Here is a 19,194-nt window from a genome sequence, read left to right as displayed (position 1 = left end):
TTCTTCATAAGAAAGGTCTGATTTAATCTTTTCCAATGAAGCATTCAATTAGATATGAAAAAACAACCCTTTTTCAAAAGGGAAGTCACCAGAGGTCGAGCATGTTCTGTTAACAACTATAGCCCAAAAGTTTGCTTTCAATCATTGTGAAAAAAAAAACCAGCGTGACTTCTCCATTTTAAATGGTCAGTTTTATCATTTTTGTGAATCATTTGTATGATGTTTATAAAACTGACATATGGCCTAAATATTACTATGCTTACTACATGTCACAGTGATCTAGCCATCCATACGAAAATTCTAGCAAAGTTTTTCTGTATAGTCTGGAACATGTGTGAGGTATTCCAAGTCCTTTTCTCTCTAGTCTTCACTTTACAGGGTTCCCACACTTTTCAAGGCACAATTGTCCAAGACATTTTATATTTAAGCAAAACACGAGTGGCCATGATGTATATTGTGGATGGTAATTTTTTCAGAATTCTGTATTTAACGGTTTAAAAAAATAAATAAATCATCATTGTTTTAAGTTTACAATGCAAATATGTGTGTAGCAAACACAACAGTAATGTCGGAGCAAATAAAATTTTGTACTATATCCATACTTAAACTATTTCATCACATCAAAGCAGAGATGAAAGTAGATGAGCAGAAATGTAGGTAACAGGGATTTGTTCATTATAGTCAACTGTTGAGGTTTCAAAATGCGCAGCCGCTGGCAGTGACAGAATACAAATTTCAGCATTTGACACCTCTGCCGAGTCCCAATCATTACCACGTTTTTGTTGCAAAAACCATGTTAGTGACACAAACAGTTTTATTACACTAAAATATTTAGATATTTTTCATTGCTTTTCCAGGACTGGAAAATAGCATTACAAAATTCAAGGTTTTACAGGACGTGTGGCATCCCTGCAATACATTGTTGTATATTTTACCCATTTACTTGTTTTTTCTAACTGCTGTTCCTCAACATCATAAATTCTCAACAAGTTTTCAATGCAGACGTGACTCATCTATACTTAATCTAGAGCTGTCCATCTTCACACTGCAAAGTTCGCCACATAAGTCGCATCTGCTAGCACATATATATATATACCAAGAAAATAGACTGAATTACATAGACTTTTTAATAGCGTAGACTTAGGTGCACCATAAATGTATTCACACAGGAGATACAACTGTGGGCAATGTATTACATGCTTTAAATGTTACATGTTTTGACAAGATGTTCCCAACTGTGTTGATTCTGGTGCACAGCTGAAAATGTGCGGATTGAAAGATGATGCTTTTGCTCGTTATTTCTGAAACTTCTGTTGTATCGAGAATATTAATCTTTACAAACAAATTGTTATATATTTTTTTGGGTGAAATTACTTAATTTACCATGAATATAATGCATATCATGCGCTTCAAAGTGAAAAAAAGGAATAATTGCTATAAGCAAATAGTTACATAGGATTTAAAAAAAAAAAAAAATGCGCAGAAACACTGAAAGAGGTCAAGTGGTCACAGACAGCACTCATTCAAACAAGAGGGAGCAGTGCTTGGCAGATAAACAAATAAATAGCATCTGGAGTTAATTCACATTTAATGAAATCTAAATATGACATTTATTATAATGGGTTTGTGTGATGTTTGCTACAAGTTTATTAAAGCCTAAAAAGGGCAAGAAAATAAGATACCTAAAAATAATATCCACCAAACTAGGGACAACATAATTCATTTCCATGTTTTTTTTTGTTTGTTTTAAGTTTTTGCATTTATTTTAAATTTTACAGAGTGTAGAAATGATAAAAATAATTAACATTGGAAAGATATGAGCATTTGCATATTTTTTAACAAAAATCTGGATGACTGACTCTCCCCAGCCTCTTAAACGTTTGTATTGCCCAGGAAACAAGGGTATTTATTTTTTAGGGTATTTAAAATAACCTATTTTATCATAAGAGTTTGCAAAACAATTTAATAAAGGCATCAGTACTGGTATTGACGACAATGGCCTTAAACGTTCTTGGTATCGGATTGAAAACAAAATGAGTGATATCGCCTATCCCTAACGCTTTGACGCTGCTTGCAGTGGCCAAGTATTTAATCCATTTATCATTACACACATCAATAAGATGTTGCATTTTCATTTTTCTAGAGTCTACCATCAAAACTGTTGTACATTTTAAAAGTAGCCCCCAAAAACAAAAAAGCAACCCATGAAATTTTAATTTAACCTCTGATTGCATTTTCAAAATAGCCCAACTGGGCAGAAAACCGCCAGACCCTGGCAACACTATATCTTCATTATGACATCTAGGAATAAACGAGTTTCACTTATAACATGTTGAAATGATTGTTTCAAAAGGTTAAAAAAGCCCATCTGTGTTTTGTGATCACTAAGCATTTTAATGCCACCTGATACCACAGTGCCAATTCTAGAGCTTAAACCACCAGCCAATCAATCAAAACACCTGCTAAATTACAAACAGCTGTGTATAAATGGGTATGCATGAACATGTGAATGCGTAAGTGTGCCCAGCCCAAGTCTTATCTGAGCCCCGACAGTACTGCAGAGAGAGGCTCTGCTCAGGGACAGTCACATTTAGAAGTAGGGCATAATTCTACAGGCTCAGCAAACACTACTAACATATGGAATGCATGTTCTCCATGGATGACGCTTCTCATTTCCCCAATGATAGCCTGCAACAGAAGACAAATACAGACTTCACTGATAGAATCATGCTAGCATACTACATGTGCAATAATATAAACAGAAACTAATACTTAAATGTTAAGTTTTACAAGTTAAGTCTTTAATACTTGTAGTTTACATTTCAGAAATGCATTACCCTTTTCAAAGTAATTTGTTATTATAATTTTTTTTTTTTCCTGAGGCATTTCAATTAGTTTAGAAGATCATGTCTGATCGGAGAAAAGACCAGTAATGTGTAAGAGGACAAGAGTATTGGGTCCTGTGGTTGGAATCTTACTTGTCAAAGTAGTCGTCCTGTAGGTTCAAGACCAGGCTGTCTGCACTCAGGTACACCTTATTCTGAGAGGTTGCCACCTGGTGACAAAATATGCATTAGATTTCACACATTCACTACTTCTGCATTGTATAGGACTGTATGTATACAATACATTGTGTGCAAATGTACTGTATGCTTGGAATGACCAACTACATTTGTCAAAATGTGCATTATACAAAAGAGCACAATGCATGAAATACTGCTTCTCAAAATGCAATGCACTTGACTCTAACCTTTAATTTCCAGTGTGACATATTAAACACATGTAATCAGGTCAATGATACAAAAATACATAAATGCAATTCACACAAAACAATTAATTGAATATTACACATGAATTGAGTAATATAATTTTTACCAACTCGGAAGCACAACCATATTTGTCAATGACCCAATCACAGCAGCGATTTTTAACATCTCTATTTTATGTTATTATATAAATAATATATAGTAAATATATACAATTACATTTACGCATTTGGCAGATGCTTTTATCCAAAGCGACTTACAGAGCCCTTATTACAGGGACAATCCCCCCGGAGCAACCTGGAGTTAAGTGCCTTGCTCAAGGACATAATGGTGGTGGCTGTGGGGATCGAACCAACGACCTTCTGATTACCAGTACTGTGGTTTAGACCACTACACCACCACCACTCCGTTAAAAGGCAAAATATCCAAGCTATTAACTGGTCCCCACTCACCTATGACAGGATGATTGTGTGACAATATAGCATACTATTGTTTAAAATATTTATTGTTGCATAATGCCAACGGTTTCACTCACATTTTTTAAAATATAGTAGGCGCTATACAGTGTATCCTGTACAGCATTAAGCAAGCTGGCATTTCATTCAGAACATATTCAAGATGAATATTGTTTTTAATATTTGGCACTATTCTTCATGTTTTTCTCATTGGTAAGCTGTGGAACTTCCATGCCAGTAAAGCACTATATTGCTTGCATACATCGTCAACTGCTAATCTTTGTCAGTCAAGTTCAACCAATTACTTCATTTAAAAACACACTTGTCATACCGTTTTGGCAATACTTTGGGCAGCTCTGATGCGCCTGAGTTTTAGGTAGCCAGGATTCTTCGTAACAGCTTGGCCCAACTGAAGTGCACAAACACAAAACAAAAACAAAGCAAATTAGTCTGTGCCCTTGCTTGAGCCTTTGTTTACTGTCAGCAGACAGCCATTGACCTGCGACCCATTTTAGCAACAGAATTGCATCATACAGCAGGAAAGAGTCCAACTGCAAAGTCAATTGTGAAGACAGAGTGCAAACGCAGTACTGTGACAAATGCCTTTTAGCTTCAAGGAAGCAAAACAATTGAGAGAAATGCCCATAATGCACAAACAAAGAAATCAAATTCACTCAGTGCGTTTGCTTGTTGAGATTGAGTAGAACAGAATAACAATACAATATACAGTGCTGTTAAAGTGTTTGCCCCAATCCTGATTTCTTCTGTTTTTCTGTATTTCTTGTCCTAAATTGTTTCAAAAATAAAAACAAAATCTAGCATAAAAAAATGTGTATTATGTAATGATAAAAAGGCAGTCCAAACTGCCAAAGTGGGGCGAGAAAGAGATGCACGCAGCAGTGTTCGTGTGTGCTATACCGCATCCTCCTTAACAAAGAAAGCTAGAGACTGGTCACAAAAGGCAATGAGTAAACACAAAATACAGTTTTTAAATGATGTTATTTATTGAAGCAAAAAGTAATCCAATTCCAACTGGGCCTGTGTGAAAAAGTATTTGCCCCTCAATTACTAAGTCCCCAAATCTATGAAACTGCATTCTTAATTCAGCTGGACTAGACACACAAACCTGACTACTGCCAGCCCTGTTCAATCAAATCAACACCTACATAGAACTTTTTCAGCAGCATGAATTTGGCTAAGAAATTACAGAAATGTTGAGGAAAAAGGTGATTGAAATACATCAGTCTGGAATGGGTTGCAAAGCAATTTCAAAGGCTCTGGGACGCAAAAGAACCACAGTGACAGCCATTATCTCCAAATGGAAAAACTTGGCACAGAGGTAAACCTTCACAGAAGTGGCCGAACTTCCTCAGCGACGACTTGCCAAGAAGTCACAAAAAAGCCAAAGACAACATCCAAGGAACTACAGGCCTCTCTTGCATCAATACAGGTCACTGTTCATGACCCCACTATCAGAAAGACACTGGCCAAAAATGCCATCCATGGAGTGGCAAGGTGAAAACCACTGCTAGCTCAGAAAAACATTGAGGCTCATCTGAATTTTGCAAAAACACACCCTGATGATCCTCAAACCTTTTAGGAGAATGTACTGTGGACTGATGAGTCGAAAGTGGAACTGTTTGGAAGACAGTGGTCCAGTGGGGATGATTTGCTGCTTCAGGGCCAGGGTGAGTTGCAATATTTGAGGGAAACATGAATTCTGCTCTCTTTCAGAAAATTCTAAAGGAGAGTGTCCGATCATCAGTCTGTGAGTTGAAACTCAAGCGCAACTGGATTGTACAGCAAGACAATGATGTCCTAATCTAAATCCTTGACACCGATTGAGATGCTGTGGCAGGACCTTAAACAGGCAGTTCATGCTTGAAAAACCTCCAATGTGGCTGAAATAAAGCAGTTCTGCAAAGAGTCGTCGGCCAAAATTCCACCACTGCATTGTGAAAGACTGACCTCCAGTTATCGGAAGCGATTGCTTGCAGTTGATGCTGCTAAAGGTGGCACAACAAGCTATTAAGTTTATGGGGGCAGTTATTTTATTCCAAATGGGTGATATAAGTTGGATAACTTTTTTGCTTCAATAAAAAAAAATATATATATATATATATATATTTGAAAACTGTATTTTGTGTTTACTCAGGCCTATGTTTTATGTCATCTCGTTTGAAGATTTAAAACCCTTATAGTATGAAAAATACATACAAATAGCATAAATCAATACTTTTATTTTACTTTTTCACAGCACTGTAGCATAGATGCAAGACTATAACGGTTTACTCTGGTAAATGAGCATAATTATCAGATATATAATGAATGGATACTGTTGCTGTGCTTATTAAGCCACTCAAAGATGAAGAACATGGTAACAGAATATACCAGTTACATGAAATTAGATGCTTACACATGCAAACTGTGAATTCAGGATATTTGGGAGAAACCACAGAAACCCCTTAAGCCTCAATAAATTATACAGATATTGTTTCAATGATTGTCATGTTTGAATATGCAGTGAGGCCCAAAAGTCTAAAAAGTCTGATTGTTCCCCTCCCCCCATTTAAACGTAAAAAATAAACAAAGCTTTGGGATTTTTTTTACATTTAAAAAGTTATAAAATGAAGAATAAAAATGTTAAAGTACTGCAGTCACTAATCGAATGTAAGAAATTTACAATTTGTGATACGGACTACCATTTGAACCCCTTTGTTCAAAAGGTCAGATTTTCTTGCTTTTAAACATTATCAAATCATGCTGGATAACATGGATCAAGGTTTTGCACAATTAAATGCACAAATTAAAGCTTGAGTGCATGCTCTCAATGAAGCAAAGGGACATATACTAAATAAGCACTACGAATTTCAACTTTTCACTCAAACTGCAAAGCTGACAATATACATTTTAATGAAAAAAATATATTAAATTAGAGAAGAAAGAAAAATACAAATTTTTTCACAGTCTTTTGGATACACATGTGCTTGAAAGTCATAGAGACAGAAGCAGCATACCATTTTAGCAGCCTCAGCTTCACCCTCAGCCTGGATAATCTTATGTCTCTGGTCCTGTTTGGCCTTCTCCACGTAGAACTGTGCCCTCTGGGCCTCCTGCTGAGCTACACATCAACAAGAGGCAGATTATTTACAAGAGAAAAGGGCTCACACATGCATAATCTCCTATGCATTGCTGTTCATTTTTAGGTGATAAAACAAACATTTCATTGCTTACAGAAATGGTTATATGAGGTTGTATATTGTTTTTTGGTCATAAGTGACTACTGATGCAATACAAAATTATGAAATGACAAGACTGCCCTCTAGTGGATAAAGTAAAGATAAACAAATACCATTTTGAATAACCATTCTTACAAACACACTTATAGGATTTATTAGCCAGGAACTGACACAGATATAGAATACAATATAAGATTCACATTTAAAAAAATAGGACCTGATATTATTTACTTATAATCGCCCTATTCAGACTGATGCCAATCATTTAAATACCAATATTGGATGACAATTCTTGTCTACTGTCACCAGTGTAGTGAACATCTCTACCTTTTATATAGTTAAAGCAAAGTTTCTCCATGTATTGGAATGGACTCATAATATCAAATCAAGACCTTCAAGACTTGTTTTGCAATTACTTAAGCCCTCAGTTTTCTCTGCATTAAGATCACATGTCAGTGTAGCAAACTGAAAGAATCTAAACAACACTAAAATCAACTTGACATAATAACATTGGTTTATATGCCAATTTGTTTAGCCAATGCCAACAGTTATAACCCATTGTGAAAAAGTGAAATGACATGCTAAAACAGCTGGTTTCTCTTATTGTGAATTTCAGTTGTGGGAAAAAGCCAAGAAAAAAAGTGTGGAATTTAGACAGGTCAACATTTGACTTTGTGAATGCGATATTGCATAATGACCTGGATCTCACAAATTCCAAGCATATAATATTATTGGCAAAGAAAAAAAGTTAATCCAAAAATTTAAATTCTCTCATCATTTACTCACCTTCATACCATCCCAGATGTGTGTGACCTTTTTTCTTCTGCAGAACATAAATTAAGATTTTTTTGAATATTTCAACAAGTGAATGGGTGCCAAAATGTTTGTGGTTCCAAAAATCACAAAAGACAACATAAAAGTAATCCATAAGACTCCAGTGTTTTAATCTTTATCTACATAAATTATATGGAAGTCGTGGGTGAGAAACAATATTTAATTATTTATTTTTACTATAAATTCTCAGTCAATCTCCACTTTAACTTTCAAATTCTTCTTGTGTTTTTGGTAATTCACATTCTTCATGCATATCGCCACCTACTGGGCAGAGAGATTAATCTCTTGCAAAAAACGTATTGAACCGTTTCTCACCCACACCTGTCATATCAATTTTGAAGCCATGGATTTAACCACTGGAGTCGTATAGATTACTTTTATGCTGCCTTTGTGTGCTTTTTGGAGGTTCAAAGTTCTGGCCACCATTCACTTGCATTGTATGGACCAACAGAGATGAAATATTCTTCTAAAAATCTTAATTTGTGTTCTGCAGAAGAAAGAAAGTCATACACATCTGGGATGGCATGAGGGCGCGTAAATGATGAGGGATTTTTCATTTCATTTGTGTTCTATAATAGAATGCAAATTCATTGTGTGGTGTTATAGATTGCCTGAGACATTTCATAATAATAGATTCAAGTAGGCATTTCGGCACTGTACTAACCGACTTGTTTGGCCTCTACAGCGGCGGTGTACTCCTTGCTGAAGCTGAGCTCTGTGATGGCCACATCGTCCAAGATGATGTTAAAGTCTTTAGCTCTCTCGATTAGCTCTCTCCTGATGAGCAGTGACACCTGAACACCAAAATAAAACACACAAATAAAGTGTTTAACTGCAATGATAAGTTACCAGCAAGCATTCAAAAAGAGAATAGACAAATATATGAATATTTAAATAAATATAGCAAGAGCCTTTCAAATGAACCATTTCATCTAGAGTACCATAAATGCAAATATGGATGTAAAAAAGAAAAAGAAAAAAAGGACTAGTTCACCCAAAACTGAAAATTCTAATTTTCTCACCCTCATGCCATCACATAGCAAACATTTATTTGATTATTGATCCGTTTCTCACCCACACCTATTATAGAATATTGCTTCTGAAGACATGAATTTAAACACTGGAGACTTATGGATTATGTTTATGCTGCCTTCATGCTTTTTGGAGCTTAAAAGTTCTGGCCACCATTCATTTGCATTATATGGACCTATAGTGCTGAAATATTCTTCTAGAAATCTTAATTTGTGTTCTGCAGAAGAAAGAAAGTCATACATATCGGATGGCATGAGGGTGAGTAAATAAATGAGAGAATTAAAATTTTTGGGTTAACTGTTCTTTTAAGCATCAGGTGAGAGTGAGTTAAGTGTGAAACAACAGCTTGTCATCTTAAATAGCTCTGCATTACACAAAACCTGAGCTTCTCAGCCTCCACTGAAAGATAATCATTTCTGTCTTGCACTAGACGCAGACAAGGAGATGTTGACGGGGTCAAGATAAAGGTTAGGGACAGTAGAGTATTAGTTTTACATTTTCTTTTTTTGGCAGACTTTTGAATTGAATTGGGGTATTGAACACTAAATTCAAATAAATACCTCACAGATGATATTGTACCTAACCTTGTAATGCCCGTTTCACACATACTCCGTTTGCAGTGCGTATGCGGTGCGTATTTTTTTCCGTACCCATGTTAACAGGTTAGAGCTTTTACACTGCACGCGGATACAGTCCGTCGATCTGTTCCAGTTGCGGTGCGTATACAGCAGTGCAGCGATCGTTTACGCACAGAGTCTATTTTTGCTGTGCTGCACCGCACTGAATTAAAGTGGCAGCGCATTGTTCACATTAAAATAGACATAGACTGTCAAGAAACTGTAATAATTTCATCATATACGCATAATTACAGTTAATGTGTTCTACAGTTACTAAATTACAGGACCAAGAAAAACAAAAAAGTATGATTATAGTCCCAAAAGTTGCAAAATGCCATCATATATGATTTTTTACCCTAAAAAAAGACAGTGAACCCAATAATAATTCTTCTCCTTCTTAGCAACAGATATAGCGCGATAGCTTTTCTTCTGTCAACAACTCGAACTACATGTAAAACAAAGAATCACAATGATTAAAATGAATTTTCATACTGTTTCAATGTCTTAATCTCAAAGTTAACGTTTGGGTTTAAAATCAAAATTCCTTACACATTTTTGATTTTGTGGCACACAGAAACCGCGGATCAGTAGCGCACTGCAAAACGCAGCATATGTGAAAGCACTATAGCACGTGCTGCTCCTGTACCGTATACGCACCGCATACGCACTACACATGGAGTATGTGTGAAACGGGCATAAGGGTATACTTCAGGCATCAATATACAGAGGTGTTATTACAAGCAGATGTAAAGCTTTTCGTAATGTCTTGTACAAGCATTAACATCTTACTTTCAGTCTGTGGTCTGAAGTGACTTTCACGGTTACATACGTTAACATGTACTTAAAAAAAATTGATTTCAGTTGGACTAAAACAATGATGTGTCTCAAAATGTAATGTAAATGCATTGTCCGACTGAAATCACATGAGTCATTGTAGCCTCAGCTTTGTTGAGTACGAGTATACACAGTAATCAAAGAACAGTTAGCCTTGGCATACTGCACATGCTCCGAAAGACAGGTGACTCATGAAGTGTATTTAATGAAATCCGAAATATAATTTTGTCAAAAACAATAACCAAGGTGGAAAAGGCAGATACCCAATTAAACATTTTTCTAAATCGATTTTTAGAATGATAAAATATTTCTTATTCCTTCATTATTATGACAGTCAGAGATATAGAGGCAACAAAATCCAAAATGAAGGAAAAACCAGATGCAGTTTATTGTTCAACCAAAATCCCAATAACAACCGTATATTATAAACAAACCCTAAACACACCAGGGGCTGGATTTACAAAAACTTTCTAAAATAAAATTATAAAAATAATTCTAAAGAATGTTATTACAGGCTTTGACATTGTCTGATTATATTTTCTGCTCATGGGGTTGCCTTGTATATTGCAAAACATTCAAACTGTAAATGTATCCACCTATTAACTTTTTTTAAGTAGCAAGCGCCTCACAATATTTTTTTTTTTTAATGTAAAAAGCAACACGACCTGAATAAGCTTGATAATGCTATGTCGGAAAGTAAAAAGAGGCCATTGGAAAGGATGACGGAGGACAATTTCAGCTTTCTTATGATATAATTATATTTCAATGGATTCTAAAGACCGGAGTGTCCATTTGAAGTGACTAGTATGATTGGTCACCGCGTTAAGAAGCTTCAAAACAACATTTATTGTTTGAATTTCATGATAACATTTACATGGTTTGAAAGATGAAAATAAAAATACATTCAAAAATGAGTATTGACGCTGACTACCACCCCTGGAGTCGCAAGTTCGAAACCAGGGTGTGCTGAGCGACTCAGCCAGGTCTCCTAAGCAACTGAAATGGACCGGTTGCTAGGGAGGGTAGATTCACATGGGGTAACCTCTTTATGGTTGTGATTAGTGGTTCTCGCTCTCAACTGGGAGCGTGGTACGTTTTGTGTGGATCGCGCACAGTAGCATGAGCCTCCACATGCTGCGTGTCTGTGTGGTGTCATGCACAAAGAGCCACATGATAAGAAGCACGGATTGACTGTCTCCGAAGCAGAGGCAACTGAGACATGTTCTCCACCACCCGGATTGAGGTGAGTAATTGCACCACCACGAGGACCTACTAAGTAGTGGGAATTGGGCATTCCAAATTGGGGAGAAAAGGGACAAAAAATAAAATAAGTGTTTTGGTCTAAAATTACATTTACATTTGACAGCCATTTACAGCAAGAGAGAGAGATAGGGAGTCATTCATTTTCAATAAGAGTTGGCAATTTAATGTGCCATGAGTGAAAGACACCATTGGGGATATGAAGCCGAGTTCAACTTTCTGCAATTCCACAGCAAAGCGGCGACTACCAAAATGAGTTTAGACAATGCAGGTCATGTGATCTGCCAACTGATACAGTTGGATACAACAACAACAACGTGTATAGCAGCTTGGTGACCTTCAGCAACTAAATTGCTTCAACTTCAGTCTTAATACTGTACCTGAGCTCTCTGTGTAATAAGCTGGGACGCATTAAACTTGGCCACCACGCTCTTGAGCACCTCATTGACGATAGAAGGAAGCACACGCTCGTCGTAGTCTTTACCCAGCTGCTGGTACATGACCGGCAAGTTCGAGGCAATGGGGCGGGACAGCACACGGAGTCCTATGTTCACCATCTGAAGATCTGTGGGGTTTAAAAATTGGACCAAAGAAAAGAGTATGTTGCCTCTTAAAACTTCATTACACATCATTGTCTTTTAATTTATGTGCATTATAACATCTACTGCAAGGTCACCTTTGCTTCCAGTGAGGGAAGAAATCTTCCTGGGTCTGGCTCGAATATCATAGATGATGGGGTACTGGAGCCACGGTATCCTAAAAGGCACAGAGCTCATGATCTAGAAGTCACACACAAATTAATGAAAGCACTATTGGTGGTGTGATAGAGGTAATGTGTAAAGCACCTGAAGTGCAGTCCCTCTGAAAGCACAGTGTCCATCTGCATCCCTCCAACTCTGTTGAAGATAATGGCTCTCTGACCACCATCCACTGCACAGACATACAGCAAACAGTTTGTTATAAATCACACAACAAAGAACCAAACCTGTTGTGTGAAAGTACCTGGCCAGATGTGTCAAAATAAACTACATTTAGTCTTAAGGTTAGGGTATACTTGTTTTTCACTATTTAGCGTGTACCTTTAAAGGGTCGATTGATTGCCCAAAAACGAAAATTCTCTTGTCATTTACTCAACCCCATGTTGTACCAAACCCATATTTGGTGGAACACAAGAGGTGAAATTTGAAGAATGCTGATGCTGGACTTATTTCTATAGAATGAAAGTTAATGGTAACATGGTGAATTGGGCTAACTTTCCCTTTAAGGTTGAATTGCTAACTATAACACCAGTTTTATATTTCAGCATGCACTCTACCCGTGTATGTTGCTTGTTTAACCCCGTAGGCAAGAGCTCCAGCTCCGATGAGCAGCTTCAAGCCCAGCCCAGCACCTCGGGGGCCAGACCCCATCCTGCCGGCAATCTGGCGCAGCTGCTGCAGAAAACCCTGAAAAAGATACAGCCTTAATGTTAGTCTAATCAAACACATATCCAGTCATAAAGGGGTTTTACATCCTCCCGCTGATCCTGTGATTTGATCCCACTTCTAACTCTGTATGGACTTTTTAGACAGAAAAACATACACCTGAAGTTGTTATGATCAGGGTTCACATTCTTTTTGAACAATGAATTTCCGTGACGTTTCTCTGATTTTACTATGACTTTTTTTGATTTTACCATGATCATTTTGATCTGACCGATTTGCTAATAAATCATTTAGAATCTTTATTTTATACCATTTAGTGAACTGATCCGCCTTAACTGAATAAAAACGAATTGAAAAGAACGATTCACTGACAAATTGGGTAAAGCTATGGCTTGCAAGCAAATCTGAATGTACACAAGAGCAATATCTAGTCCATTAAATATTTTAGAGCAGAGAAAGAATATAAATTATATTCAATTAAATAGCAATTTCCATGACTTTTCCAGGCCTGAAAAACATCATTTTAAAATCCCCCTTTTATTTCCAAGTTCTTACTGCTGATTCATTCAAGATTAAAGGCATGTCTTTGGTGCAGTACCAATAAACTCAACAGAATCCAATTCTTTAGTCGCGAATTTTCCTACAAATGTATGAATTTGAAATACTAGTACTTCTATAAGTGTCAAATTGACCTTGTCTAGGACAGATGAGGGGCAATATCTAGGCAATGTTAAAAATGCTGCTACTGTTATCAGAATTTCACATATCTATTATTTAATCACCACATCATTGAAGCATATTGTGAGATTAGTGTGGTCTACATCGTTTCAGTCATTTCATGCAGGTCGCACTTAAATTCTAAATGTAGAGTTGTACAAGGTTGCATCACAGCGGCTGGTAATATATAACCGAACCCTGAATACAGCTAGCAGACTACTAGCACAGCTTTCAATACAATTGAAATAAACGCGTTCATTTAAATGCAAATTACAACACTTAAATGTGTAAATGTAAGTGCAAACTAAAAAATGTAATATCTGGACACATTTGAAATACTTTCAAAATATTTTTTAATACAAAGTTACTCACCTCGGGGTCTTTACTCGCCATGCTGTTCTGTTCTCCGCTGTACGTCACATGTGACAGTGCAAACACGTGATTCTGCACTTCCTGTATCCACCAGCGGCATTATGGGACTTGAAGTGTAGCGGCACGGCTGAGACGTCAACTTTATTATACTGCGAGGACCTTTAGCAAATAGACAGATTTCATTAAAGGCCTGTGGCTACATTTTTTTTTATTTGGGCCATTGGATTACACTTCAATTACATTTCACGATTGCATCTGTGTGTATGAGTACATGAGATTACTCGAATGTGCCAGGAGGTGGCAGAACACTTGCTAATGGGGGCCAAACGTCACAGTCTTGATATGTTGTTGATTTGTGTTCTGCATCCTTTCGTCACGTTGTACCCCAAATCCAAGGGAAAAATAAAGTTTTACATTAAAAAAAGTTTATAGATATTTGATTAACATAAATAAAGTACAGCACATTAGATAATTATTTTGATGTAAATACTTCACAATTTTAAAAAATATGTCACACTACAGTAATGAGAATTAGATTTTCTTCTTTGTGTTTGGGACCCAGACACATTTTTGACAGGATTTGTTACCCTTTTGGATAACAATTTTCCCACAGTAGGATTCATGTAGAACGAAAAGTTAAACTTGTTTTCATTTTGTGACATTTATTTTGCCTTCATGTGCTGTCAGAATTTTCCTACTTCGCACTGAAGTGATAATTACGAGTACATTGTGTTCAGTGCTTTGTTGTCGGAAAGAACAGGAAACATGGACGACGCTAGGTTCATCCATACATATTTCTTGAGAAACTTTTATTATTGCTGGTGATAATGCAATTTTGGTCAAATACAAGCTACTTTCATAGTGTAAAGATTTATAACATTCATAGAATGGTTGCTGATATACATAAATGAATTTGACCAAAATGGCAAGCATTAATAATTCGCTGTTTAGAAAAAATGAACAAATGCCATTCACTACAGAAAATGTACTTTCCTCTGCCATGTTGAAAGTTCAGAACTCTTCCCATCTTGGAAACTCTAGTATCAAAATTATCTCTGTGATTAGACTTGAGCAGTCATTCATGTGCAACTTCCATTTATATCCTCACTTCACTTCCTGTGCCGGGCAAACTGAGCCTGCCCTAAAAACAATAGTGAGATTCCCAGGCCTAGACTCTGCATGTCACACGCTCTGACTGTATCCAGAGGTGTGTAGTAACGTGCTACATTTACTCAGTTACATTTACTTGAGTAACTTTTTTGGGGAAAAAATTGCTTTTAGAGTAGGTTTAAAAGTGGGTACTTTTAATCTCACTCAAGTAAATTTCTATTGAATTTTTTTTACTTTTACTTTGTTACAATGGTGTTCCTGTTGTTACATTATTTGTCAAACAATGTCTCTGATATTTCTGATATTTTGGGTGGGTCTGGGTCTCACTACACAACTGCTGGCAACTATCGCAGCTACTTCGGGCAGATTAAGAGTATAAATCCATGTAAACATCCACATTAAGTGTAAATGCCATTTGCTCTGCCGAACTTGTAATTGACAACTGGAGCATAAACAGACAGCATTTCTGCAGGTGGTGCCCTATGCAGGCTGCACACTCTGCATTTAGGGAGTGGTAGTACTATGTACAGAACTAATGATCAAAATTCTTTCGACACTGAAAACTGTAACTACACTGAACTAAGAAATAAAAGCTATGAAATACCGAAAGTATGCATTAATATAATTTAACATAATCTTGCTTTGGTTTCTATTTCAGCATTGATAAAATGGCCCTGTGGGACATTGTTCATGTTTTCATCGTGATAATTACTAGAAATGTTTTGAAACCTCTCTTCTTATTGACAAATTCATCCAGATATTACAAGAGCCCTTAAAGCAATACTTCACACAAAAATGAAAATTCTCTCATCATAGACCTTTTTCCACAGACTGTGAGGACATGTTTCCACCTTATGTATCAGTGCAAATCTCACGTTTTTTATACTATAAATTTTTTAAATATTGAGTGTAAATTACTTTTTTTTTAAACTTAAATATAACTTTGTGTTATATTACCCTTGAATTAAAAAAATAAAATAAAAATGACCACAGCTGTGAGGGGGTTTCTATAACAACTGCTAAGAGAGTGACAGTAAATTTGTCTTCTCCATTTTAACTGTCTTAATCCACCGCTCTCTATTTTTTTCCTCTTCAGGAATGTCATTCAAACATATTAGTGGATTTTTTTATTTTGGTCTTGGAGCAATTGGGTAAGTGAAAATGCTGTGATCTCCCAATCACCGCTGTCGAAGTTTACCCTGCAAACGTTTACTTCCGCATTCCAAAAGTGTAAAAAAGGTCTTAACTCACCTTTATGCCAAATGTACATGACTTTCTTTCATCTGCTGAATGCAAATGAAGATTTTTAGAAGCATTTCTCAGCTGTTTTGGTCCATATAATGCAAGTGAATGGGTGGCAACATTTTAAAGCTAAATTTTCTTTTTTTTATCACAGAAGTCAGCATAAAAGTAATCCATAAGACTCCAGTGGTTAAATTAGTATCTTCAGAAGCGATGTGATAGGTGTGGATGAGAAACAGAGAAACAGATCACTTTCACATTCTTCTCTGCATATCGGCCCCTGCTGGGCAGGGAGAAGAACTTCTAACAAAAATTACTTAAATATTGATCTTTTTCTCGCCCACACATATAACATCACTTCTGAACATATGTGTTTTACTCATGTTATTATTATATCGAATGACTGGAGTCTTATGGATTACTTTCATGAGTCCTTTATGTGCTTTTTGGAGTATCACAATGTTGGCACCCATTCACTTGAATTGTATGGACCTACAGAGCTGAAATATTCTTCTAAAAATCATAATTTGTGTTCTTTGAAGAAGGGAAGTCAAACACATCTGGGATGGCTTGAGTGTGAGTAAATGATGAGAGAATTTTTATTTTTGGGTAAACTATCTCTTTAAAGTGATAGCTCAGCCATAATTTAATATTCCATCATAATTTCTCTACCATCATATAGTTCCAAACCTGTGTGGCCTTCTGTATTCTGTGGAACACAAAATATGTTAAACAGAATGTTAGAGACGAACAGTCTTGGTCACCATTCACTTTCAAAATATATAGAAAAAAACATTCACTGAAAGGCTAACATTCTGTCTAAAATCTCCTTATTTGGAACAACATGATGGTGAATGATGACAATTTCCATTAAAAAAAAAAATAATAATAGAAAATACAAATGAAATAATAAAAAAGTAACCTGAAAGTAACGTGTTACTCACTACTTGAGTACTCTTTTAACTGAATACTTTCTTACTCTTACTCAAGTAATTTTTTATGGACGTACTTTTACTTACTTGAGTAATTTAATTTTAAAGTAATTGCACTTTTACTTGAGTACATTTTTTGGCTACTCTACCCACCTCTGACTGTATCATGCCATCACAGATGATAAAACTGATATTAGATTGCTTGGAAATGCTGGAGAGAAGAGCTTTACTTCAAATCACAGTTCAGAATGAATTAGATGCTTAAATAGGGAGCTTTCACACTGGGCATGTTTGCTGTGGTCCGATTCTGATTTCACACTAACTTGATTCTTTCGAACCCCTGTCCATTTGCGTTCATCTTACGTCATCACAAACACGCATGGTGAACACAACGCGACACATCATACTTTCTGTTTTTTTATTATTTTGGTGCCATTATGCACAGCAGAGTGAACGACAACTGCGTATATGTGCACCTCATGGCGTAACTCATCAGATGTCCAGGGAAGGCGGCTTGTTGCTGCTCGCAAATGCCATTTTTGAGCAGACAGCTGCTTGCAAGGAATTAATTTGCATTTTTGTTTACACTGCACACTTACTCACGCTCGTGTCCAAGGTGAAGTTATCGCCACTGTCATCTCTATTATAACCTATATTTATGACCTATAATAGTATTTATATATAGTATTTATAAGGTGTATAGACAGATAGACAGATAGTATTTATATTGTTGATTGTACTTGTATGTCATTGTGCTGTCATGCGTTTTTGGGGCTTTCAGGAATGCGTGGATCCTCTTGTGTTGTCGAAACTAATGATGTCATCATCAGCTAAAATGCATGCGCAGGTTACTTTACTTCCTGAATGAGTGCACGCCCGAGTCCGAGTTGCTTTCACATTCACACGATTCGTGCTACAGTTCCATTGCAACGGAACTCAGACTGCCTCCTTCACCCCAGTCCTCATGACAGCTTTCACATTACCAATTTTTAATGTGAACCGTGCTCTGTTTCGAACTAAACTGCCAGTGTGAAAGCACCCTAAATTAAATTCCATCAAACACACCATGGGCTTGAGGGCAGGGATGAGTGATGTTGATGATGCTGTTTGAAAAAAAGTTAAATGACTGTCTGCTTCCAACCCATGCTCATCTTTGTCATTGTATCTATTTTGGGCAAAAGCAGTCTTTTGGATCGTCATAGACCGTACCTGCCCATTTTTAGAGATGCTGAGACAATCTACAGTATTATCAGCTTCTGCTTTGAAAATTGCTTTTTATATCAACATCTTTTATACAAATAAGTCATTCAGACTCATGCTAGCAACATATCTCTGCAACACAGGGCATTTGTTTCAAGTTGTCAGAGATACCTAATATGATTGACTTTCCTGCTCCAAATTGTGCACTGAATCAGTCACTTTTCATCCTTATTTGTCTCAAGAGCAGATGGCAGATGTGTGAATTTAACACTCTGAACCCCCATGTGATGCTGACTGGTGCTGTCATTGTTTGACCTTTGACTAGTTTGCCATCAGCCCATCTGGCAGCTCTAGGCTGAGGCATTCATTCATTTGGGATTCACTTCAATGCAATAAAGACTTGGCCTGTGTCTATTTGACTGACCTCAGGTCAACGTGCATCAAAACAAGCAGCCAATAATGTCAGCAGAAACTTGAAATAACAGGAGTCAGTCCATAATCAAAATTTAACATCAGAGTGTCCGATGTGATATTATCTACAATAACAGGTTTCATTTAAAAATAGTAAGAAATATTTCACAGGTTTCATTTAAACATAGTAAGAAATATTTCTATATAAATATTTATAATATTTCTGAATCAACCAGACAACAGAATCCT

The 19,194-nt window shown here is 36.5% G+C and overlaps 1 protein-coding gene across 1 annotated transcript; it reads right to left on the bottom strand.

Annotated features, from left to right (window-relative positions):
* Window positions 1-846: 846 nt before the first annotated feature.
* Window positions 847-14,099, bottom strand: LOC127645108 (prohibitin-2-like). Its single transcript, XM_052128635.1, has 10 exons — window positions 14,051-14,099; window positions 12,853-12,982; window positions 12,383-12,467; window positions 12,214-12,293; window positions 11,918-12,102; window positions 8,459-8,588; window positions 6,739-6,842; window positions 4,053-4,130; window positions 2,979-3,055; window positions 847-2,688 (listed from the first exon to the last, which is right to left on the bottom strand). The coding sequence occupies exons 1-10, from the start codon at window positions 14,069-14,071 to the stop codon at window positions 2,670-2,672; spliced, it is 909 nt and encodes a 302-aa protein (XP_051984595.1). The 5' UTR covers window positions 14,072-14,099; the 3' UTR covers window positions 847-2,669.
* Between the last annotated feature and the right edge of the window lie 5,095 nt (window positions 14,100-19,194).

The sequence above is a fragment of the Xyrauchen texanus genome, chromosome 6, assembly GCF_025860055.1.
Source record: "Xyrauchen texanus isolate HMW12.3.18 chromosome 6, RBS_HiC_50CHRs, whole genome shotgun sequence".
In the NCBI taxonomy this organism is placed as follows: domain Eukaryota; kingdom Metazoa; phylum Chordata; class Actinopteri; order Cypriniformes; family Catostomidae; genus Xyrauchen; species Xyrauchen texanus.
Note: the sequence above shows the minus strand (reverse complement) of the source record. Positions and strands in the feature narration are given on the sequence as shown.